Source organism: Sinohyriopsis cumingii, chromosome 17, assembly GCF_028554795.1.
Source record: "Sinohyriopsis cumingii isolate HCF-2022 chromosome 17, ASM2855479v2, whole genome shotgun sequence".
Lineage (NCBI taxonomy): Eukaryota > Metazoa > Mollusca > Bivalvia > Unionida > Unionidae > Sinohyriopsis > Sinohyriopsis cumingii.
In genome coordinates, this window is record NC_142977.1 from 86,112,821 (window position 1) to 86,140,785 (window position 27,965).

The 27,965-nt window shown below is 34.1% G+C and overlaps 1 protein-coding gene across 4 annotated transcripts in view; it reads right to left on the reverse strand.

Annotated features, from left to right (window-relative positions):
- Window positions 1-4,348: 4,348 nt before the first annotated feature.
- LOC149779368 (uncharacterized) overlaps window positions 4,349-27,965 on the reverse strand; it is a 238,271-nt gene continuing 214,654 nt past the window's right edge. For all 4 annotated transcript variants that reach the window (XM_089939995.1, XM_089939997.1, XM_089939994.1 and 1 more), the window contains one exon: window positions 4,349-14,092. In XM_089939995.1, coding sequence (XP_089796121.1) covers window positions 12,882-14,092 — 1,211 coding nt within the window. In that variant the 3' untranslated portion in view covers window positions 4,349-12,881. The remainder of the gene's footprint in view (window positions 14,093-27,965) is intronic.

The following is a 27,965-nucleotide window of genomic DNA, read 5'->3' on the forward strand; positions in this document are numbered from 1 at the left end:
ACAGGATTACTAGCCATGTTGTACATAATATTTAGGAAGGGGACAGTATTACTAGCCATGTTGTACACAGTATTTAGGAAGGAGACAGCATTACTAGCCATGTTGTACACAATATTTAGGAATGGGGCATATTACTGGCCATGTTGTACATAATATTTAGGAAGGGGACAATATTACTAGCCATGTTGTACACAATATTTAGGAAGGGGACAGTATTACTAGCCATGTTGTACATAATATTTAGGAAGGGGCAGTATTACTAGCCATGTTGTACATAATATTTAGGAAGAGGGCAGTATTACTAGCCATGTTGTACATACAATTTAGGAATGGGTCAGGATTACTAGCCATGTTGTACACAATATTTAGGAAGGGGTCAGTATTACTAGCTATGTTGTGCATAAAATTTAGGAATGGGACAGGATTACTAGCCATGTTGTACATAATATTTAGGAAGGGGACAGTATTACTAGCCATGTTGTACACAGTATTTAGGAAGGAGGCAGCATTACTAGCCATGTTGTACACAATATTTAGGAATGGGGCATATTACTAGCCATGTTGTACATAATATTTAGGAAGGGGACAATATTACTAGCCATGTTGTACACAATATTTAGGAAGGGGACAGTATTACTAGCCATGTTGTACATAATATTTAGGAAGGGAACAGTATTACTAGCCATGTTGTACACAATATTTAGGAAGGGGGCAGTATTACTAGCCATGTTGTACACAATATTTAGGAAGGGGACAGTATTGCTAGCCATGTTGTACATAAAATTTAGGAACGGAACAGTATTACTAGCCATGTTGTACACAATATTTAGGAAGGGGACAGTATTACTAGCCATTTTGTACATAATATTTTGGAAGGGGACAGTTTTACTAGCCATGTTGTATTTAATATTTAGGAAGGGGACAGTATTATTAGCCATGTTGTACACAATATTTAGGAAGGGCACAGTATTACTAGCCATGTTGTACATAAAATTTAGGAAGGGGACAGTATTACTAGCCATGTTGTACATAATATTTAGGAAGGGGACAGTATTGCTAGCCATGTTGTACACAATATTTAGGAAGGAGACAGTATTACTAGCCATGTTGTACATAATATTTAGGAAGGGGGCAGTATTACTAGCCATATTGTACATAATATTTAGGAAGGGGACAGTATTACTAGCCATGTTGTACACAATATTTAGGAAGGGGACAGTATTGCTAGCCATGTTGTACATAATATTTAGAAAGGGGACAGTATTACTAGCCATGTTGTACACAATATTTAGGAAGGGGACATTGTTACTAGCCATGTTGTACATAATATTTAGGAAGGGGACAATATTGCTAGCCATGTTGTACACAATAATTAGGAAGGGACAGTATTGCTAGCCATGTTGTACATAATATTCAGGAAGGGGACAGTATTACTAGCCATGTTGTACAATATATTTAGGAAGGGGACAGTATTGCTAGCCATGTTGTACACAATATTTAGGAAGGGCACAGTATTACTAGCCATGTTGTACACAATATTTAGGAAGGGAACAGTATTACTAGCCATGTTGTACACAATATTTAGGAGGGGGACAGTATTGCTAGCCATGTTGTACACAATATTTAGGAAGGGGACAGTATTGCTAGCTATGTTGTACATAATATTTAGGAAGGGGACAGTATTACTAGCCATGTTGTACATAATATTTAGGAAGGGGACAGTATTACTAGCCATTTTGTACATAATATTTAGGAAGGGGACAGTATTATTAGCCATGTTGTACACAATATTTAGGAAGGGGACAATATTACTAGCCATTTTGTACATACTATTTAGGAAGGAGGCAGTATTACTAGCCATGTTGTATTTAATATTTAGGAAGGGGACAGTATTACTAGCCATGTTGTACATAATATTTAGGAAGGGGACAGGATTACTAGCCATGTTGTACACAATATTTAGGAAGGGCACAGTATTACTAGCCATGTTGTACATAAAATTTAGGAATGGGACAGTATTACTAGCCATGTTGTACAAAATATTTAGGAAGGGGACAGCATTACTAGCCATATTGTACACAATATTTAGGAAGGAGACAGTATTACTAGCCATGTTGTACATAAAATTTAGGAAGGGGGCAGTATTACTAGCCACACTGTACATAATATTTAGGAAGGGGACGGTATTCCTAGCCATGTTGTACATAATATTTAGGAAGAGGGCAGTATTACTAGCCATGTTGTACATAATATTTAGGAAGGGGGCAGTATTACTAGCCATGTTGTACACAATATTTAGGATGGGGACAATATTACTAGCCATGTTGTACACAATATTTAGGAAGGGGGCAGTATTACTAGTCATGTTGTACATAATATTTAGGAAGGGGGCTGTATTACTAGCCATATTGTACATAATATTTAAGAAGGGTGCAGTATTACTAGCTATGTTGTACATAATATGTAGGAAGGGGACAGTATTACTAGCCATGTTGTACATACTATTTAGGAAAGGGGCAGTATTACTGGTCATGTTCTACATAATATTTAGGAAGGGGACAGTATTACTAGCCATGTTGTACATAAAATTTAGGAATGGGACAGGATTACTAGCCATGTTGTACATAATATTTAGGAAGGGGGCAGTATTACTAGCCATGTTGTACATAATATTTAGGAAGGGGACAGTATTACTAGCCATGTTGTACATAATATTTAGGAAGGGGGCAGTATTACTAGCCATGTTGTACATAATATTTAGGAAGGGGACAGTATTACTAGCCATGTTGTACATAATATTTAGGAAGGGGACAGTATTACTAGCCATGTTGTACATAATATTTAGGAAGGGGACAGTATTACAAGCCATGTTGTACATAATATTTAGGAAGGGGGCAGTATTACTAGCCATGTTGTACATAATATTTAGGAAGGGGGCAGTATTACTAGCCATGTTGTACATAATATTTAGGAAGGGGACAGTATTACTATATCTTTGAGGTCCTAGATTCTGGTCACTAATGAATATTTTCACACATATTTCTAATCTTCCGTCAAAATTCAACATAATTAATTTCTATTTCTCAATATGATGGCATTCTTTTATTTTGCTTTTTATATACATCCACGTCTAACACCTCTGTAGCTGTCTATACTTAAATACAGTACATAATGACTATTAAACTAAGATGTACTTATAATTTACAATTGATGGTTCAGTTTACATTAGATAATATTGGATGTAAAAGATATGCCTAATATTGTGACCAAGCTATCAGTCTCCATGTACCATATATACTTGCTTATATGATGAATCCAACTGAAACTACACATACCCGGGTCTGCCATCGCTTAATGTGTCGGCAGATCTGAGTATGTGCAGTTTACTAGGAGTAATCAGTAGAACAAACATCATAGACCCTGATATACAGACACATTATGCTAGAGCAGATTAGGATATTTGTTGCTTGCAGTTGGTCTGAAGTTACAGGCAAGTGTAAATAGAGTATGCACCTGATAGAACTAATATTGTCATATCATGAACAGTCAGTTCCAGGATTATGTTGTAAAGTTTAATGTTTTCAATCGTGACTGACAATACGATGCTCTAAGCAACACCCATATCTGTTGGATAGTTTTCAGAAAGGGTGGTTCCTACATTAACTCAGAAATTTATATCTTTCTTAAAAATTTGATATAAACTTGGGCCGATCCTTAGACCTAGGTTGAAGAGGTCATTCAATGTGCCAATCTTCTTTGTTTGGTCATAAACTTTCTTCTTTATGAAAGCTTTTCTAATAAACATTTCAAGTCCAATTTGATGAAGTACATGCAAGAGGGAATAAATAAGAATAGTGTAAGCATAGTTTCATTCAATATATTATAAACTATGCACTTTTGTTACCGAGTTTACTGTATCATCTATTCATGGAAAAGAAGCAGCAAGTTTAGTATTTTTTTTGTCTGCTTGGGGATAGGCAGAGTATCTTTCTCTTGAACATACGTTTTGGAAGAGGATAAAATAATTAACAAATTTCCCATCCAAACATAAATAGGGTACAGCATGAGAGTGAGTTCTTGATTTGGGATTAGCACCATTTTTCAGCACATGAAGGGCTGTACATGGTGATCAGTATATCTGGTGTAGGAAGAATCTGAAAAATCCCTGGAAAACCCACTGACCTATGGGAAGCTACTGGCAAGTTTTCTGACATAGAAGTTACATGTTTGCAATCTGCAAAGGCAAGCACCTTAGGCCACTCAGCCACCTGGATCTACCATGAGAGAGAGAAGAAAGTGACACATAATCTGGATGATAACTGGGGTAAATAAGCAGAATGAAACTCCATTTTAATTTCTTAATTTTATTTGTTTTCCTAACAGGTTTGCTGATAAAGTCTTATCATAAAGAATAAATGTAAGCATTCATAAAAAAATGCTATATCTTTAGCATACAATAATGCAAAAATAAGCATACATTTGCTGGATCTGTGAGAAACAAGTAATGTTTACTGCTTTATTTTTGTAAGTAAACAGTGATAAGATATTGCCCTAATATATTACTGACCTAAATATGACTTACTCTCATAGAATTACAGAATTTTCATTTCAGTTCATTTGAACTATTATAGTGTTTCATATGGTATGCAGGATGGAATGTGCTAGGTATCTAGCTGCTGTAGTCAAACACTTATCAAACCACAAACAAGTTCAGGGTTTTTCAGAAAAAGTAGATTCCATTAACAATTAAAGGTAGCAATTCATCACTCTTTTTGAAACAATAACACTAAAATATTCTAAACATTTTACGACATTTAAACAGTGCACAAAACTATGAAGTATCAACTTGAAGTAGTCCTGAAAGACCAGAATTATATGTCTTATGGTTCCAGCACAACAATGTAATGTGGTCACTATTAACAACAGCCTCTCCATATTACATTACAATGTACAGTAGTCACCCAATATTAATGATAGCCTTTCCATTATTAAAATGTACAACAGTCATTCACAAATACTAATATATATATATATATATATATATATATATATATATATATATATATATATATATATATATATATATATATATAATTCTAATGGCCCCTGCCTGCCTCAAATCTAACATAAAAGCATTCAAAGGAGACACAGCAAATTGTTATAAAGAAAGAAAATACATATATTTATTTCCTGTCAAAACACAAGGCTGTTGAATTTCACCCAGCAAAACCATTTTACTCCACCTTTACCTTTTAACAATTAATCACTACTTGAGAACAAGCAAACTTACAATCTTGAAAATAAGTAATACCTAATTGCTATAAATTTCTGGAAAAGTTTGGTAAGTTTTATTTTATCAGGTCCCAAATAAGTTTTGGAGGCTGATATTAGCTGTTTGCTATTATCTTTTATTTTCAATTTAGGCCAAGGTTTACAACATTTGTTCTGAAGGTATGATGTACTGACATTACACAGTTAAGAAACATTGTGTTTGGGACTGATGTGTAGTAAAGGCCCTGGGGCAATTGTAGGATTTTTCACAAATTTCAAGAGACAAGCTTTCACTGCCTAATTTAGCTTGTGCTTTGTGGCTATACAGTTTTCAAAATGTTAGGAAAACATATTGACAAAACAAGCTTAAATGGTGACATCTCAAACAAAAAATAATGTGTAAATCAGACCTAGTCAACTTTAGAATATGCTTAGTTGTCAACTTTAGAATATGCTTAGTCAACAACTTTAGAATATGCTTAGTTGTCAACTTCAGAATATGTTTAGTCACTGACAGTTTTATTGATTTCTGGTAACAAAACAATCTGTAACCTAATTGAAATGACCTTTTAATTTTACTTTATTAGGTCCTTGTTTGACAATTTATTTGACAACTGAATTATTAAACATATTAAAAACAATCTGATATAATGATCTTTGAGTTATCCTATGACAGATGTCCTTTTGGTCACAGTATGCAACACAATAAACTTTTATTGCCCCAATACCTCTGGCATGTATAATGATTCTAGGATCTTTGGACCAACTAGACACCATAGCAAATGTTACAGTGAAAACTCCATGCTGATTCAGCTTTCCATTCAGTTGGAGTATGATTAACAAGAGTTCCAAGTCGGTAGAAGACCAAATAGACATGATGAGGTCTTACTGTGAAAACCCTATTCCATTATGACTTTCTAGTTAGCAGGAGTATAGATATCAAGATTTTTTTCCTGATGGCTGCCATGGTGGCCTTACGTGATATCATTTGGCACCACTTTCATTTAGAATCAAGCTGACACCATAAAAGTCTGTAACTCAAAGTTCCATGTTGATATGTCCATCATATCAGAAGGGTCAGTAATAACAGTTTTTTCAACGTTGCCACTATTGGATTTCTGAGCAGAACTATAGACTCTTTTTAGGACCAACCTTATTTCACAAGAAGTCTACTGGTGATAACCCTGTGTCAATAAGACTTTCCATTCAGGAGGAGGAGCAATAATACTGGATGTCAGATCAGCACAATTTTCTTTTTGGACCAACTAGACATGACAGGAAGTTGTTTACTATCAACACAATTTTGATATTAATATCCATTCAGGAGGCATAGTGACACTAAGATTTTCAAGATGGTTGCTGTGGTTGCCATACAGGACCTTTTCATTTAGACTTGGGATGAATAAATGTGTCATGGCAATCCTCAAAGTAGTTTTAAATTAGGAGTAACAATAACCTGTACTAATGGCTGGAAAGACTTCAGACAGTGGCCATCCTATAAGCTCTACTGGTCTATGCTATGACCAGTAGAACTATACGTAGTAAAGTGTTGTTGATTGAAATTCTACAGTATTGATTTATAGATGGATTATTAATATATTAAAGGATTAGTCTGAGAGGATATTTAGTGAATCATAAAAAAATATACTAATATAAATGCATGAGCAAATCTGGAACTGAAATAACACATTTCTGGTAAATTTAATAATTTGATATATCACATCAGAACCCGCATTCTCTGACAGCGCTCCCTTAGCCCGACATGCCGCAGCAAACCACTTGAATTTTTTTTTATTTCTGTAACAGCTAGTTATACCTTCTTTGAATGTTTTACATTAAACTTCATAAATACCTGGCTGTCGCATAAATGTTTGGGTAAAAATCTCAATCCTATGTAATGTGTTTATGTTTCTGATGTAGACATGTTTGGGTAAAAACCTGAATCCTATGTAATGTGTTTATGTTTCTGATGTAGACATGTTTGGGTAAAAACCTGAATCCTATGTAATGTGTTTATGTTTGTGATGTAGACATGTTTGGGTAAAAATATGAATCCTATCTGATGTATTTATGTTTGTGATGTAGACATATTTGGGTAAAATTCTGAATCCTATGTAAAGTGTTTATGTGTGTGATTTAGACATGAAAAGGAAAAGAGCAGAGAGGCATTTAACAATTAAAACATTCTATGTCCATATGTCTCACAACTAAAAACATTGTATTTACATGAGATGACAACAAATTTGTGCATGTTTTGTGGAGTCAGCATAGAAACAATGCCACACACACATGAATATCAGAAATCGGGGGAGGACGGGTTTAAGGGGCAATTTTCATATTCTTTTCTTGCAAGATACTTGACTTCAAAAGTATAAACAGTATATCTGTACATCTCACACATGAAAAGAAAACCTCAACAATTAAAGCTCTGGTTAAGAATATTAAGCTAATAAAGATTGGCATCACCTCTGATCAACAGAGTAGCAAAGCTTAAAAAACAACAAAAAATACTGTAAGAATAAAAATCATATTTAAATATATGATTGTAACAAGCCAGAACTGTACATGTACAACTGTTTTATGTGATGAACTTTTTTCCTCAGACAATAAGCATTATCCCACTTGAGACAGCAATGAAGTGTTTTGCAACTTGCAGAACACATTACCTGTAAAACAATTGGATGGAAGTAAATGAGAGTTGGAAGATAATAAAGGGTGATAGATTGTCGAGATCCTTGATAAATAAATGCTTAAGTATTACAACAACAATAAATATATATAAGAATGTAATGGTATGACGATTAATGTGATATCTGTAAACCAAACTATAAAAAAATACCATGGGGTATGTAGCAATTATCAGCAAGTCAGCAAATTTAGGGCTGCATGCCATTCTTGCATAATCATATGTTCCATTTCTTCTGCCAGTCACCTAATTTGCAACTTGTGAGAAAATTAAATTTGGTGAAAAATATAACTGTAATCCAATGGTTGCAGATTAAATGCCAACCCAGGCTAACACAGTCTGGTTGCCTTGGATACTCACTTTAGCTGATACAGGCTGGTCACTTTGGATATCCACCCTGTCTAGCACAGGCTGGTTACTTTGGATACCACCCTGACTAGCATAGGCTGGTTGCTTTGGATACCATCCTGGCTGACACAGGCTGGTTGCTTTGGATATCCACCCTGTCTAGCACAGGCTCTTTGCTTTGGATATCATCCTGGCTAGCACAGGCTGGTTACTTTGGATATCCACCCTGTCTAGCACAGGCTCACTGCTTTGGATACCATCCTGGCTAGCACAGCCTGGTTACTTTGGATAACTACCCTGCCTAGCATGAGCTGGATGCCTTGGTGCGTTCCTGGGAAAGATACTTAGCACCATTTCCTTAACATGATATAACCAATAATTTGTTAAACTACCAAGAAATGCATTCAACCATCTTTACCCATCAGAGCTGACTGCTTAAATTGCTTATTTGTTGACAATGGAGGTTTATTAACCGCTTAATTTTTCATGCAACACTCATTGGGTATTTCTTTAGATGATGGTCTAAATTAAGATAATGTTTACTCAACTGTGAGTGTCCTTCGATTTTAAGTCAGGAAGCATTTGTTTCAAAGACAATTTAAAGAAAATACATATATCAACTTAGCTACTTTAAAAAGGATAGAGTACACCATCAAACTGACTCAAGCTCTGCAAGCAGTGTATCTTGGTTGAGCAGTCAACGGGACAATTTATGTAGCATGCAGTGTGGTATGCAGCAGTGTATCTTCATTGAGCTGTCAAGGGAACAATTTATATAGCATGCAGTGTGGTATGCAGCAGTGTATCTTGATTGAGCTGTCAAGGGGACAATTAATATGGCAAACAGTGTGTTACCTTGGTTGAGCTATTAACAGGACATTTTATGTAAGTTTTTCCTCTAATAATTATCAAGATACACATGTACTGGGATCTGCACACAAAACATTTAAGCAGGTGGCATGCAGTGTTGTACCTTGGTTGACCTGCCATGGGGACATTTTATGTGACATACAGTGTTGTAACTTGGTTGAACTGATATGGGGACATTTTATGTGGCATGCAGTGTTGCAACTTGGTTGAACTGCAATGGGGACATTTTATGTGGCATGCAGTGTTGTAACTTGGCTGAACTGCCAAGTGGACATATTATGTATCTCTTCCCACTAACAATTAAGAAATACATGTATGGGGAACTGACAGTTTAGAATGGAAAAATGTCATCTAGATCTGCTTGAGATGTGACACTAGGTAGTGGGTATTTGTTTTAGTTTGATTTTTAATGACATCAGAATGAGAATTTTAAAGATAATAAAATCCAGAACCTTATAAGTAATACTGGTAAATCTTGAATATTTATAACACATTCCAATAGGTGATGAATCTCTAATATTTAAAACACAGCCCAAAAGATAAACACCCAACTTTATTTATTTTGTCCTGTAGTTAAAGTCACATTGCATTACTTCATGCCTTAAGAGTGTTTATGAAGTTGAATTTTGGTTATAGTTATAATTTTAAAGTATATAGTTAATTTTAGGATGAATAAGAAGCATTTTTTGTATACTATGCCAGATAGTCATAACATTTTTTGTATACTATGCCAGATAGTCATAACATTTTTAAAAAAAGACTTAATGAGAAATTTTCATGCCTGAGTGAGTTTATTTCTGGATGGGTATCAATCACACAGGTCATGTGTAACATGGATATGATGTATATTCACTATTTTTGTGGGGTACAAATTTTTGCATTTGATGGCTGCTACAAACAACAAATATAATGACCAACCAATGAATTATTGTTCTGTTAAAGAAAAAGAAATAGCAATCCTGCCCCAATCCATGAATTTATTACTGACAAAAATGGTTTGGAAAAACAATGAAAATTGTTACCCATGAAAATAAATGAATTCATTTCATAATTGACTGTGCCACAGAAATTAAAAAATGTGCAGGATTATATCATGTACATTATACATGAATAAAGGGAAAATATTGCCAGTAACAGAATGAATGAACCATGCTTTTTGAAGCCTTCAATCATCTTTAAAGATTCCAATGTATATAAGAATATACACATGACTGGTTTACGGCTGAATTTGCAACAGTAGGATGGTTGACTTGCTCAGTTTGTGACATAAGAACTCTGTACAGGTTTGAAAATATGTACTCATTATATAGCAAATATGGACAAGATAAAGGCAGACTTTGATCAGTATTTGCTCACTTTATAAAGCTTTTTTCCATTGGGGTTGGGATGTGTGCAAAGAGTGAATTTTGAATAGTTTTTTATTAAGTTAATAAATACAGGGTTCTCAATTGTTAAGGTTAATACATTAGGTTTTTTAAGGGAAGTATATTATGTGGTTCATTTTTCACAAAGTAAAAAATGTATGGGGACCTTCCAACTCTGTTTTTAAAAAAAGGAGAATTATTTCTATAGTTGAGGCCATGGAACTCCCTGGAGTTCTGAATGGAGATCCCAAAGACAAACTTAAATCAGGGATGCAGGATTTCTGCTTCAAAGAAAATATAAGAACTTACAATTTATTTGGGTTATTATCCATTGATTTGCATACTATTTCCTAAGTTGTGATATTTACAACAGTTAAGCAGACTAAACAAGATGTTATTAATGGGGATGTAATAATGAAACAACTAGCAACTAGCAAGAGTGACATGGTGAGCATCTCCCAAATCCCGCCACTACTTCCTCATGTACTGGTCAGAAATGGGTACAACTCTATTGAAATGAGTGTAAATTTTGTAGTTGAAGTTGGTTTAACACCACTCTTCAACACACAACAGGCTACACATGGTAGCCAGTGTAGCTGGTGGAGGAAGAACCCAAGTAAGAACCACTATCCCACAGGAAGCCACTGGCAAGCTTCCTCACAAACTGACACTGGCCAACCCCGAGACAGAGGCGAGATGGCAGTGACTGGTAAAGGCAGGTGCCTCAGACCACTTGGCCAGTCTGGGGTGCCCAACTAGTGCAAATACAGTGATTGTTCTTCTGATGACCATAATATATACCTGTAAAGTTTCACAGAAAAAAAAACAAAATACTTAGAATCATTGCATTCACTCAATTATATCATATACTGCATCCAGCTCGAAGTCAAAATGGGTAATAATTTGTAAAATCACGAGAGCATAATTTTTTTTGTGATCTTCATACTGACCACAATATGTACAAAGTTTCTAAGTGAACCATAAAATGTGCAATATCAAAGTGATTTACAAAGTTTCTTGTCAATCCATTGAAAATTACAAGACTTGGTTGTGTGTTCACAAGTATGCTGTCCCAAGTAACAAAAGTCCCTCAAAGGATTCTACTGGCTGAAATGCATTTTCAGGAGTTCAAGTTCAAGTCATGTCTTCCTTTACATTACTAAGCGTGTGAAGCTTCCTGGCAATCCTCCTAGTAGGTAAAGAGGAGAATCAATAAATATCTTGTGCTAACAGATGCCAGCAAGAAAGACAGTCAACAGACAAAGGACAATAGACCATTCCATAAACTCAATTGGTCTATGACCAGCAGAGATATAAATGGCAAATACTCAAACAGCAGGAAAACAGTAATTTATATATTTTGTATCTTCAGAGGATGATCCTAATATTTCCCATGTTTCACTATGATCCAATACAATTTGAGAAACTTAAGGTACATTCACAAGATTGCGTTATACTCTGTACTCATCTGCAAGGCCAAAGGGTTATGACCCTATTAATAATTGCAGTGATTGGTCAATATGTACACATTCATATGATGACCAGAACATTTACCAAGTTTCACAGCATTCCATAAAAAAAATCGTGAGACTAGATTTGCTAATGTGATTGTGTGCAGCATGTATGGATCTATAAATGGAAATGAATATACCTACATACCCCATGCCTCTATACTGGTGATAAAAGGCCATACTGGAAATTGCTACAAAGCGGAATCTCTTAATCTGAAACTAAACAATCATCTAAGACATTTACTTAAAATGCACACTTTTATTTTGAAACGAAAATAATGGAAAACTCATGTGTGCTTATTTTCTGTAGATGCTTCTTTTCAGATATGCACAATTTATCCAAATTTTACTGTATTTAGACAATTCAGTCAAGTTTTGTAGAGGTTTTTGACAGAACTATTATTTTGGTGTTTGAATCCTCAGTGTTGAGATTCATATGAAGATGCATCACTGAAGACTTTATTTTCATTTTTATATAAGAACAAATTAAAAAAAGAGAAAATCCAAAAGAATTGTATTCATATATTCTTTTCCCCCAAAGTTATTTCTTGAAGCTGGGCAAACTTCTAGTTCAGTTACATGTTATTGAGGGGTTCACCTGATGAATAGATGAATACTAAATTGTACTGTAAAGTAATTATTTTCTTGGAATAGTAATTTTCATGGATGGTCTATTGATTTTCATGGATGGGCTACTAATTTTCATGGTTGGGCTACTAATTTTCATGATTTCACAGTTGCTAAAACCAAGACTTTAAGCACTTTCATTTTTCCAAAGCCACAAAAAACTGATACCAATAAAAATGAGCTAATTCACAGTGCATTCTTTCTCTACTTGTTTTGTTGTGGCTTTTCTGGATCAGTAATTCCTCTTCTGGATAACCATCTACGTTTGTACAATGGAGAATTTTGAAAGTGTGGATTTAAACTGGATGCATCACTGGACGATCTAGGAATTGGAAAGAGAGCATCCAAATGTTCCATTGAAGGACCTCTAAGCAAAGGAATGGTAAATATTACATCTGAACTTTTTGTACTTTTGACACTATTATTCTTCATTTTTTGTTCTGACTCTACATCAAGAAATAAATCACTTTTTGCCAGCTTATGTCTGGGACTAGGTTCAAGAGGCATTTCTTCCAAAATGGATTTATCTGGACTAAATGTGATCAGGATCTGTTCTTCTCTGCCATCATCTTGAAAAACATCATCAAAGGTTCGACTATCCCCACTCACTGCTGAATTATCACTTTTATTACTTGCCTGTGACAAAAGTTTCACATCCATTCTAGTTTTATTATAAGTTTCCAATAAATTTACCATATTTTTATCAGAATGTTGCTCAATTGTTTCACCTGCATCAGTCTCAATATTTACTGAAATGCTTTCACCACAAGGCAGTCTATTTTGACAAGATGTCTCTTTTTTCCGCTGATCAGCATCAGTGTCAATGCTATCTATTTTAGTAAGTGAAGTGTGATGCCACATTTTTGGATAGCGTGACTTTCCTACCTGTGGTGAATCGGTGAATGATAGTTCAGACTGATCTGATACAGAATTACATTGATTGGAACTTGCCTTGTTTTGCCGTTCAGGTCTATTTAACAAGGGAACTAATTCTGTACCATTTTTCTGAATACATTCGTTTATGTCTGATAAACTTTTTGAGACACCATTTTTTCTTGTGCTACTGACAGCAACAGTTGACCCAAAATCAAATGTAGACTGCTGCTTTCTCAAAGGGATATCCTGGCGAACTGAAATAATTTTCCCATTCTTGGTTATAATTAGAGAGCCATCTTTTTTTATAATTGAGCTTCCCTTTGCTGTTTTTGAGGTAGCACGTCGGAGAAGAGTATGAGTTTGGGTGGGACTAGAACATGAAGCACTGTTGCGAGATATTTTCAGGGATGATGTGCTGGAAGCTCCATCAGAGTTGCGGCGAGACCATGATCGCATCCTTGCTGAATGTTTAAAGGATGAATGAAGTAGTAAAGACAAGCGCCGGATTATTCCTGGAGACTCCAAGTCCCGAATTGTGTCTGAAAAAAAAAACATCTTTTATGAAAACTTACAGATTTTAATACTTGACTAATTTTTATAATTTTTTAATTAACTTCACTGCTCAAAATTCCAAACTGAATCGATATAAAAAGAAGAAACAACCTATCGCCTATTTCAAAAGAAGTTCTTTTAAAAAAAGTTACGATGTTTTATGATCTTTCATTGCCAAAAATTAAAGCAAGTTTCAACTGTTAATATCACAAAAGTAACAGATTCTTGGCTAAAACAATGGTGAAGTAATAACGTGGACATATTATCAAATACAAATTGTTACAATATTGAAATTATTAAACTGTAGTTTTAAAATACATTCCATATTTTCTTTTTCAAATTTGGCATCCTGATCCTCAGGAGAGAAATAAATTTAAACAAGAGACCCAAGTGGGATTGATATGGTTCACCTAGTAGTTGGCATGTAAAATTTTTATTGCATATTCATATACAAATTGATATGGTTTATTTGGGTAGTTGTCATGTTAATTTGTGACTGCATACTGACACACAAATTGATATGTTTTACTTTGGTAGGTGACATGTGAGTTTGTGACTCCATATTGATATACATTTTGAAAGTACTGAGGGAAAAGAAAACCCAAAACACATAGGTACTGTTCATTTAATGTGATCTGATCTACTTTCCTAGTCAATATAAATAAGGTCTTTTTCTTGTCATAAAATGCATATTAAGTAATCTATGCAATAACCTCCATTTCTCTTACAGCCCTTCAGAACTTGGTCCTAATGCACAAACTTAAGACTAATGATTGCATATGTTATAAAAATAACTATCTCAAGGTTTTCAAGTTTATGTATGTGTGTTTTCCATTTCTGATGCCACAGCAGTATCTTTTGTGCTGTATTGAAAGGCCCATAGGCCAGGAACTCTGAATCTAATTAAGTGAAATTACTTTCAGTAGTTCTTATAAAGAAAGGTTTGTAAACGTTCTTCTGCTTTTACCAATGGCAGCCATATTGGATGGCAGAACAGCATCATTCATATAAATCTGAAAGGAGTTCAAGCTAGGACACATTCTATCCAATTTGAAGGGGTGTTTTTAGCTGTTGTTGAAGGTTTTCTGTTTTTAGTAACATCATCCATATTTGCTGGTGAATTGGCATCAATTGTATAAATCTGAAAGCCCATATTACCAGAATGCCTCCTATCAAATGAGGCTTTTTTGAAGTAACATAAAGCTTTGTCTGTTTTAGTAATAGTAGCCCTATCTTAAGGCAGACATGAGTTCATCTGTACCAAGCCCTTTAAGATAGCATTCTTTCTGTTAAATTTAGTCAAATTCTGTTCAGTGGTTTCTGAGAAGTCATTTCAAGGGAAAAATTTTTTTTTCATTAATGGTGGCTATATTTGATGGTGGGTCTGCAAGAGTTAAACAAATATTAAAGACCTTCATGCCAGGATGTTTTCTGTCAATTTTGGTAAAATTCTCTTGGGTGGGTTATGAGAAAAAGTTGTTTACCATAAATGTTTTTGAGTTTTTGGTTATGGTGGTTGTATTTGATGTTTGATTAGTATTTTTTTAATAAACCTGAAAGACTTTTGTGGTAATGATTCCTCTCATATTCAGTCATTTTTAGTAATGGTGGCCATATCTGAATGCAGATATGGTGTCATCTGATCAAATTTAACAGATCTTCATGCCAGGATGCTTTCTTTCAAATTTGGTCAAATTCTGCTGAGTGGTTGATGAAAAGATGTGATGACAAAATACAACAGATAAAGATTATCATACCAAAACCTCACATGGCCTTCTTTTACACCCAGCAATTCGACAAATTAAATTAAGTTAAATTAAATTCATCACTATAAAACACCTATGTATAGCATAGTTCCTCATATAAATCTGGGTTTTAATGATCACTTTAGGGAGAATCGGTTTCAATATTGAAATTTTCTAAGTGCCATATCTAGTCACTAATAAGTAGAATCCATCTGTCCAATAGCAAACAATATGGACTCAAATCTGCTGTTGTATAATGCACTAGAAGATCTGGGTCTATTTGTTTGTTCTACTTAAACTTCTAGTAAAGTGAATAAACCAAGATCTATTAGCACAGATATGGTTCCTTGTGGTTGGACTTGCAAGACTGTACAAGATATAAAGCAACCGTACTTCTTACATGAAGCATTTTAATTGATGCCCATAAAATTATTATAGTAAAGATTACTGTTACTGTACCCTATAGTTCTAACATGTTACAACATCATTATAATGTGGGATTACTGTTCCTCTATCTTAGTGAATTAGCATGTTGCAACATCACTATAGTAAGGAATTACTGTTCCTCTACCCTATAACAGTAACATTTTGCAACTTCAATATAATGAGGGATCAATGTTCCTCTATCTAATATGGAATTAGTATATTGCAACATCATTATAGTAAGGGATTGCTGTTCCTCTACCCTATAATAACTAACCTGTCGCAACATCATTGTACTGAAGAATTGCTGATCCTCTACAGACTTAGAATGCTGTAATTTCCTGTTACTTATTTAGTGGAACACCTTTTGCATACTCCACCACAATGGTGCCTGTGGTTCATAATGTTATACCTGTCCATCTGACTGTCCAGAATACCTTAAATTTTGCATTTAGGCTATCAAAGGTACTCTGATGGGCACATGTGTTGCATGAACACATTTCTAGTTAGTGTTTCATGAACACATTTCTAGTTACTATAAACTATTACAATTATTGTTGTTAATATGGCATTCAAGTTATTATATACAGTTATTGTTAATACATGTAGTTGCAAACATTCTCAATTAATGATTTAAGATGAAATCATGATCTGAGAAATGAGAATCTAGCAGGTAGTGTAAAGATAATGCGACAAAACAATTTGTTTGTTTCTGGTCAGCCAACCATCCCTGTTTCTCAATGCTGACCCTAGCACTTTCTTCCCCCATGGTAAAAAAAAATCACATTAAAAATATATTTCAAAAAAATTTAAAATACAACCTGCCTACCCAAATTTAAAAACCAGTGCAAATGGAAACACACATAATGTTTTGTTTTGCCTAAAAGAACACTTTATTACAATAATGAATTTTTTAATAAAATCATACAATGAACATGGCAAACATGCTTTAAAATTGGAGATGTATGAATGCATTAATCATTTCAGTCAGGCTACATAAATTTAGTACTTTGTTTTTGGAAACAGACTAATCTAGACTATTTTCCAGAGAGACATATGTTATGTCCACCTACAATAGGTCTGCAGTCATCTGAAGTGAAAATGTATCATGCTTAATGTTTTTTATTTCAAGTGTGTTTAGAAATTATAAAAGCACTTACTAGGCAAAAATTTGGTCATACTTGACAGTAAACATAATCTTTATGTAACAGCAAAAAAGTGTAATGGCCAAACCATTTTACCCCCAATTTCCTATGACCTTTGAAGCTCTTTTCATGACGAGACTGCCTGGTTCTAATGGTGGTGAAAGTGTCATTTCATGTAGTTAGACAAGTGTCATTTCATACAGTTTGACAAGTGTCAGTTCATGTATTCAGAAATGTATTTAGTCAAGTGCAATTTCCTGTATTTAGACAAACATCGTTTCATGTATTCTGACTAAATGTCATTTTCTGTATTTAGACAAATGTCACTTCATGTATTCTGACAAAGTGTCCTTTCATGTATTTAGATAAATGTCATTTCATGTATTTAGATAAATGTCATTTCATGTATTTAGATAAATGTCATTTCATGTATTTAGATAAATGTCATTTCATGTATTTAGATAAGTATCACAGTGCTGCATATTTCATATTCATGTAACACAGCTTTGTATAGTCCAGTCTCATTATTCACGCTTCTATGTAACACAATTTTGTATAGTCCAGTCTCATTATTCATGCTTCCATGTAACACAATTTTGTATAGTTCAGTCTCATTATTCACGCTTCCATGTAACACAATTTTGTATAGTCCAGTCTCATTATTCACGTTTCCATGTAACACACTTTTGTATATTCCAGTCTCATTAATAGGGCTTCCATAAACACATTTTTGTATAGTCCAGTCTCATTAATAGGGCTTCCATAAACATTTTTGTATAGTCCAGTCTCATTATTCACGCTTCCATGTAACACATTTTTGTATATTCCAGTCTCATTAATAGGGCTTCCATAAACACATTTTTGTATAGTCCAGTCTCATTATTCACGCTTCCATGTAACACATTTTTGTATAGTCCAGTCTCATTAACAGGGCTTCCATAAACACATTTCTGTATAGTCCAGTCTCATTATTCATGCTTCCATGTAACACATTTTTGTATGTTCCAGTCTCATTAATAGGACTTCCATAAACACATTTTTGTATAGTCCAGTCTCATTAATAGGGCTTCCATAAACACATTTTTGTATAGTTCAGTCTCATTAATAGGGCTTCCATTTAATACATTTTGCACAGTCTCTTTATTATGCTGACTTCCCTCATACATTTTTATACAATCCAGTTACGAGTCTTATTTAGTATGTGTAATTATTATGTTGTTGAGAAATAAGTCAATTACATGCACATCATGCCGAAACTAACCAAGATGGAGTCACCACAGTTTGGCCAATATAAAACGAAGAATTTTAGTTTATGAATTAAACAGAAATCATGTTTTCAATGAAGCTTTCAAAAGTATAAAATTAAAAATATACATTTAAATTAAGTAAAAATATTATCAACATAATAATTTCCTTGTACATGTACATGCTAATTCTAAAACAGCATTAACCAACTGAAACTATGCATTTTGTTCTGTATCATAATTGTATCAAAGCAATTAGCTGACCTAGTACATCAACTGAATTAGTGAAGCTCACAAACATGGAACAGGAACTGAAGAAAGAAAATAGTTTCTCTGAAAGTTCTTTCAGGAAATCAGAGCTGCAAATTTGAAGAAAAAAAAACAACAGATTTTCTTCACTGAAATAAGTGAGATGAAAAAAAAAGATTAAAACTTAATAGAGTTTTGTTAAAACCTTAAAACCAACACCACCCTCTTAATGTTTTGGTCTGAATCTTACCTTCCTTGATGACACCCTATAACAGAGAGCAGTTAATCTATAACTAAGCCATTTTGTCTAAGTCATTCCTTTCACTTCCATTACACTGAGCACAGCTGGGGCCATTATAAAGTTGGACTTCCTATAAACGTAAATAAAGTGGGCCTTCCATTACATTGAGCACAGCTGGGGCCATTATAAAGTTGGACTTACTATAAACGTAAATAAAGTGGGCCTTCCATTACACTGAGCACAGCTGGGGCCATTATAAAGTTGGATTTCCTATAAATGTAAATAAAGTGGGCCTTCCATTACAGTGAGCACAGCTGGGGCCATTATAAAGTTGGACTTCCTATAAACGTAAATAAAATGGGCCTTCCATTACCCTGTGCACAGCTGGGGCCATTATAAAGTTGGACTTCCTATAAACATAAATAAAGTGGGCCTTCCATTACACTGAGCACAGCTGGGGCCATTATAAAGTTGGACTTCCTTATTTATAGCATAGTTGGGACCATAATACAGCAGGACTTCGCTACCCAGAGGACTGATGGGGACATTATAAAGTAGGACTTTATTACATAGAGGACTGTTAGGACCATTACAAAGTAAGACTTCCTTACAGATACCACAACTGGGGCCATTATAAAGTTGGACTTCCTATAAACGTAGATAAAGTGGGCCTTCCATTACAATGAGCACAGCTGGGGCCATTATAAAGTTGGACTTCCTTATTTACAGCATAGCTGGGACCATAATACAGCAGGACTTCGCTACCCAGAGGACTGTTGGGGACATTATAAAGTAGGACTTTATTACACAGAGGACTGTTGGGACCATTTCAAAGTAAGACTTTCTTACAAAGACCACAGTTGTTATTATAAAGTAGGACTTTCTTACACGGGACTGTTGGGACCATTATAAAGAAAAACTTCCTTACAGAGACCACAGTTGGGGCTAATATAAAGTAGGACTTCCTTACAGAGTGGACTGTTGGGACCATTATAAAGAAAGACTTCCTTACAGAGAGCACAGTTGGGGCAATCATAAAGTAGGACTTCCTTACACAAAGCACATTTGGGGTCATTATAAAGCAAGACTTCCTTATACAAAGCACAGCTGGGGTCATTATAAAGTAGGACTTTCTTATACAGTGCACAGTTGGGGCTATTATCAAGTAGGACTTCCTTATAGAGTGGACTGTTATGACCATTATAAAGAAAGACTTCCTTACAGAGAGCACAGTTGGGGCAATCATAAAGTAGGACTTCCTTACACAAAGCACAGTTGCGGTCATTATAAAGCAAGACTTCCTTATATAAAGCACAGTTGGGTTTATTATAAAGTAGGACTTTCTTATACAGTGCACAGCTGGGGCCATTATAAAGTAGGACTTTCTTATACAGTGCACAGTTGGGACCATTATAAAGAAAGACTTCTTTACAGAGACCACAGTTGGGGCTATTATAAAATAGGACTTTCTTATACAGTGCAAAGTTGGGGCCATTATAAAGTAGGACTTACTTATACAGTACAAAGTTGGGGCCATTATAAAATAGGACTTTCTTATACAGTGCACAGCTGGGGCCATTATAATGTAGGACTTTCTTATACAGTGCACAGTTGGGACCATTATAAACTAGGACTGCCTTATACAGAGTACTTTTGGGGGCATTAAAATGTAGTAATTGTTGACCCAATTATAAAGAGGTTTGATTTGTCTTTGACTGCCCTTATTGGATTAAACCTGAGTTTAGCCTTATTTATCCAGATTACACGTTCCCTAAATCTCTTCCATACAAAGCTATACATGGTAATGATTTTCTAAAAGTAATTAACATAACTGTTCCATTGATCTGTCACTTTTGTCCAACATTTTTAGTGACAATGATATATCAGATCAGCGAGATAAGCCTATACAGTAAAACCTGCCTTATTGGACACTCTCTTGTAATAGGCACCTGCTCATAAAGGATAATATTTATGAATCCCTTCTCTTATGTTTATGATGATTTTAACTAATATGTAAAGGACAACTGTTCAAAAATGGACAAAACTCAATTGTCCGTAGTATCCATTATATACTTGTTTCACTGTACAAGTCAAGCCTACATAGAATGTCAAACTAAAGAATACCAATTTAGGGAAATCATGCTGAAAAGGGAATTGTTGTTAGTATATAACATGTAATTAATTGTTATCTTATTTATTCAAGCTAAAAAGAATAATTTTGAAGAAAAAATGTAAAGTATAAACATGTACAGCTTATACCATTAAAACATAATGTGTACATGTATCATGCCGGAAATATTTAACACATGGATGAATTTCTTCATTTTCTGCATGCTTTTTTCAAAGTTAGCCCTAACTGTACCAGTCATCATACACTGTTACAAAATTGCAAAACTGGCTAAAAACTTGAATGATTCATAATGCTGCAAGTAAAACTGACATACCCTGCATTTTTAGTAATGCTATAGTTAAATAATTTCCACAGCCTTTACCAAAATATCCAATCCATGCAGAGAAAATTTAAATCAAAATTACCATTTCAATTAGATATTATTTTAATGCTCAAGTTTGGAAGCTGAAAGAAGAAATATTGAATCAAGTGAGAATTTTCACAACCAATACAGACATGAAAGCTAAATACTTTACCTAGGTCTTGGTCCATCCATGGTAAATAAAGATTATATATTATAAAGAGTTATGCATCTCTTAAGTTATTATTATAATAAAATCGAAGTATGCAGTTTGAACAAGAATACAAGGACAAATGGATCAAAAGGGAGATAAATATACTGACTATGGGGACAAAAAAGGACTAGAGTTACTTCCCTCTTATAATGCAACACTTCATTTAGATCCGGATAAAAGTGTGAGAAGTTGATTGATGATAATAAACAATACTCCAAGCTTTCTATTAACTTTTCATCATTGTACAATTAAATTGTTTGAACAAATGAAAGAGTGGACATGTAATTATATTATCAAAGCCTCTATAATGGACAGGTCAATCAGTTCATGTATCATTACATGCATTTAATTTTTACTCATTACAGATTATATTTGACTAAACATAAACAAAGTCCGATAAGATATCAATTCAAAAATAAAAAGCAGCAGTAACTCAGAAATACTATGGACTCCCACAGATACATAAGTACAGTTAGTTTTTCTGTTGCTACGATTTAAAATGATCCAGCCACTACCAGTGTTTTCTAGGAGTTATAAAGGACAAATAATAATAAAAATATTGAAAGACAAAGTTCTATAATCACACATAACTAAACAATGCAAACATATTCCAAAACCCATGCATTATGAAAAAGGAACTAAAAATTTACTTCACCCAGTCTTCTTCTTCATGTATCACAGTTCATTTAAGAACTGAACTACATCATTTTCAGGTAAAGTTATAAAGTTTAAAATTTGATTATACCTTGTGCATGGCTGTAGCTATGGCTGTTAATGCAAAGTATATTGTAGATCATAACGTTTAAAATTTGACTAGACACTATGCATGGCTGTAGCTATGGTTGTCTATGCAAAGTGTGTTGTAGATTCATGAAGTCATTAAGTTTAAAATTTGATTACACACTATGTATGGCTGTAATTATGGTTGTTTATGCAAAGTGTTGTTTTAGATTCATGAAGTCATCAAGTTTAAAATCTGATTACACACAATGCATGGTTGTAGTTAGATCTGTTTATGCAAAGCATGTTGTACAGTCATGAAGTCATCAAGTTTAAAATTTGATTACACACTATGCATGCCTGTAGTTATAGCTGCTTTTGCAAAGCATATTGTACATTCATAAGTTTTCAAGTTTTGAATTTGATTACACACAATGCATGGTTGTAGTTATACATGTAGCTGTTTATGCAAAGCATGTTGTAGATTCATGAAGTCATCAAGTTTAAAATTTGATTACACACTATGCATGGTTGTAGTTATCGGTGTTTATGCAAAGCATGTTGTACATTCATGAAGTCATCAAGTATAAAATTTGATTACACACAATGCATGGTTGTAGTTGTACATGTAGCTGTTTATGCAAAGCATGTTGTTGATTCATGAAGTCATCAAGTTTAAAATTTGATTACACACAATGCATGGTTGTAGTTATACATGTAGCTGTTTATGCAAAGCATGTTGTAGATTCATGAATTCATCAAGTTTAAAATTTGATTACACACTATGCATGGTTGTAGTTATCGGTGTTTATGCAAAGCATGTTGTACATTCATGAAGTCATCAAGTTTAAAATTTGATTACACACAATGCATGGTTGTAGTTGTACATGTAGCTGTTTATGCAAAGCATGTTGTTGATTCATGAAGTCATCAAGTTTAAAATTTGATTACACACAATGCACGGTTGTAGTTATACATGTAGCTGTTTATGCAAAGCATGTTGTAGATTCATGAAGTCATCAAGTTTAAAATTTGATTACACACAATGCATGGTTGTAGTTATACATGTAGCTGTTTATGCAAAGCATGTTGTACATTCATGAAGTCATAAAGTTTAAAATTCGATTACACACTATGCATGGTTGTAGTTATCGGTGTTTATGCAAAGCATGTTGTAGATTCATGAAGTCATCAAGTTTAAAATTTGATTACACACTATGCATGGTTGTAGTTATCGGTGTTTATGCAAAGCATGTTGTACATTCATGAAGTCATCAAGTTTAAAATTTGATTACACACAATGCATGGTTGTAGTTATACATGTAGCTGTTTATGCAAAGCATGTTGTACATTCATGAAGTCATCAAGTTTAAAATTTGATTACACACAATGCATGGTTGTAGTTATACATGTAGCTGTTTATGCAAAGCATGTTGTAGATTCATGAAGTCATCAAGTTTAAAATTTGATTACACACTTTGCATGGTTGTAGTTATCGGTGTTTATGCAAAGCATGTTGTACATTCATGAAGTCATCAAGTTTAAAATTTGATTACACACAATGCATGGTTGTAGTTATCGGTGTTTATGCAAAGCATGTTGTACATTCATGAAGTCATCAAGTTTAAAATTTGATTACACCCTATGCATGGTTGTAGTTATCGGTGTTTATGCAAAGCATGTTGTACATTCATGAAGTCATCAAGTTTAAAATTTGATTACACCCTATGCATGGTTGTAGTTATCAGTGTTTATGCAAAGCATGTTGTACATTCATGAAGTCATCAAGTTTAAAATTTGATTACACACTATGCATGGTTGTAGTTATCGGTGTTTATGCAAAGCATGTTGTACATTCATGAAGTCATCAAGTTTAAAATCTGATTACACACTATGCATGGTTATAGTTATCGGTGTTTATGCAAAACATGTTCTACATTCATGAAGTCATCAAGTTTAAAATCTGATTACACCCTATGCATGGTTATAGTAATCAAATTTAAAACTTGATGACTTCATGAATTTACAACATGCTTTGTTGTAGATTCATGAAGTCATAAAGTTTAAAATTTGATAAAATACTATACATGGCTGGCTGTAACTATGGCTGTAAATGCAAAATGTGTTGTTAATCTTTAAGCAACATGATTTCATGAATTCTTTCATGAAACTGACTACACAGATGAATGTTGTTAATCAAAGGAATACTAAAAATTACTCACTCAATATCAAACTCGCAATTATTGTCTTTCCCACTTTTTAGACCTAACTTAACAGACCTTGACTTGACCTTTATTTCTCACTTGTAAAGCTGATCTTTTGACCTGCTGCTTAACATGCATGAAGGAAGTTCCTAATGACCACTCATTCAAAAAATATCAGTATCCATTATGTCAGAGGTGTCCAAACTTTTTGCAAAGAGGGCCAGATTTGATAAAGTGAAGATGCCTGGGGGCCAATAGTTCCTTCTGATGTTTTTTTTAACCACAAACGTTACATACAAATATACACTGTTATAGAACAATAAATAAATAAAAAACAAATAAACAATAAATAAATAAAACAATTTTCATGGCCCTCACTGTCAACTTTCCTCTTTTTCTTTTCAGTCGCCATGGCAGAAATGAGCAGAGAAGGGTTCGTGTGGTAGCGGGCCATAAATATGACTGAAGCTGCGGGCCCTGATTGGCTCACGGGCCAGACTTTGGACACCCCTGCATTATGTGAACGGAAAGGTGTTTGTAGTGGACAATAAGTACAATTATAACATTAATGTCTGCCTCTGGAACTGGAAATTACCTCTTCAAGCAGAAAGATAATAGCCTAACATTTTGCACTCATGTTAGCTTGGTTGGCCAGTTTTTTTTTCTTAAACAGATTATAAAGGCAATATATGAAATTTTGTTGCATTTGCAAAACAAAAAATGCTATTCCAGCCTTAAAGAGCAGCTGAAGTTTGTTCCACCTGCTATAAAAGTATTTTGACAAAAAAGATAAAGAAATCAGAAGACTGGGCAAAGGGCACTAATGTGAAGTCCGAATAATACACCATACAATAAACCAGTCTGCAAGGTTATATACATCAATATATATTTCTACATATTATTCTGTAACAAAAATAACTAGCATTCCACCTGATTATGTTACCTTCAATAACAATTTTTGGAGGAATCTGACAAACTGATTTTTCTGTGCAGAAGAAAAGAAAATTAATTTAAACAATTATATTCATAGAAAACATTTGGTGCAAGAAAATGTCCAGTATGATTTGTTTAAATTTTACCTCAATTATTCATCAATGAGTGAACAAGTTTCTTCAGCCTATAATTATTTTTTAATTCTATCTGCACACTTATGTAAGTGAATTTGTATGCCATTCAAACATATCCCTGACAGCACGAATCCATGTATGTTGTTGTATTCCCTTTAAACATATCCCTAACAGCACATGTTAATGTCTGTTTGAAGTTGTATACCCTTTAAACATATTCCTGATGGTGTAAGCTAATGTCCATGTAAAAGCTGTAAACCCTTCAAAACATGTCCCTGATGGTGTAAGGTAATATCCATGTATGAATTTGTATAAAAATAACAAATGCCCTGAAACATACAGCCTACACCAAATTCTGTCAGTGTACAAGAATCCACCTTTACCTTGCTGATGCAATGCTGTGTAAGAAAGAATAATACCACTGAAACTCAACAATAATGAATGGATTAGTATACAAAATTCAATAAAGCAAACAAACATATTACAATTTGGAAAAAGAAACTGAAAATAGGTTTCTTCCACCTGGTTGCTATGAATCCACATTGTTGAAATGGCAACAAGTCTAAATATAAATCTAGCAGAACAAGCCTTAAAAACAATTCCTACAAAGTCAGATAAAAGCTTGGCTCAGCTGAAACTGAAAATGTTTTCTACTGAGTCATTATGGAAGCCACACTATTGTTTTGGAACCACCTTGAAAGAAATGTGATTTAATATGTGATACAAGTTACTCCAACCAAAATTAATAAAAACTGGCCAAGTCATTCTAAAGAGGCTTAAAATAGGTTTTCGATGGGGTTGCTGTGGAAGCAACACCACTGCAAGTAAGCCACGTTGCACACAAATCTTATAAAAATATTTCTGCCAATTGTGGTCAGTCATTCTGGAGTACAAGTTAGAAATACATTTTCAATGTTTGTTATGAAAACCACCCCACTGTCATGGAAGCCATCTCAAAACTAATTCTAATACAGTGTGTCCTGTTACAAATTCATATCAAGTTCGATAACAACTGGTTTAGTTATTCTAGAGAAGAAGTTGAAAATAGGTTTTCCATATATTGCTATGGAAGCCATACCATTGCTACGGGAGACACAAAAACAAAATTGTAAATAAAGCAAGCCCTAAGAAACATTTTTTTCCAAGTTTAAGTTGGCTCAGTTATTTTAGAAAAGAAATTGAAATAAGATTTTCAACCTAGTTACTTCTTAGTTATACTGCTGCTTGGGGAGAAACTCCATATATAACTTTGATAAAGCATGTCCTAAGAAATAATTATACCAGGTTTAATCAATTGAAAATAGATTTTCTACCTGGTTGCTAAGAAATCTATCATTCAATTGGTAGGGAAGCCAACTGAGAATCGTTTTTTTTCACAAAGCATGTCCCAGAAATATTATTACCAAGTCCAATTAAAATTTGCTCAGTCTTTCTGGAGAAAAAGATAAAAATAGGTTTTCCATATGGTTGCAATGGAAGCCATATTGTTGTTAGGGGAACCACTTTGAACATATTCAGACAGAACATTGTCCTGAAGATCATTCATGCCAAAAAAGGGCCCAATGGATTTTTTTCTAAAAAGAATTTATAACAGCAACTCTGGAAAGATGGATGATTTACAATGGATACATGGCACAGAACCATTTGGTGGCCAGGTACAGTAGCTGACCTAGTGAACATAAATGGCAGCGACATCTGTTGACTTAACAGCTGATCAGGTGAGGCAACATAGCACAAAACCATTTGTTGGCTTGGTAGCTGGGGTTAGCTTCACCTGAAGAAAATTTCAAAGGCCAATAAAACTAAAATAAAATTAATTAGCACAAGTATCAAAGCAACTCCAACATAATGCATTTTATATGCTCTACTGCAAACTATAAAACAAAATATATTTTGCATCTATTCTTTTCTAAACAAAAATCAATTCAATTCCTAGTTGCTATCTACACTCAAAATAAAAGGTGAAAGAAGTCATAATTTATTATGAAGTACCTATAAAATGATTATCTCATTTGTATCTAAAATACTCTATGCTGTAGGGGCCCCAAGTGGCCAAGTGGTCTAAAGCGCTTTCTGTTATGAATCACTGCCATCTCATTCTGTCTGCGTGGGTTCGAGTCTCGGATTCGGCCAATGT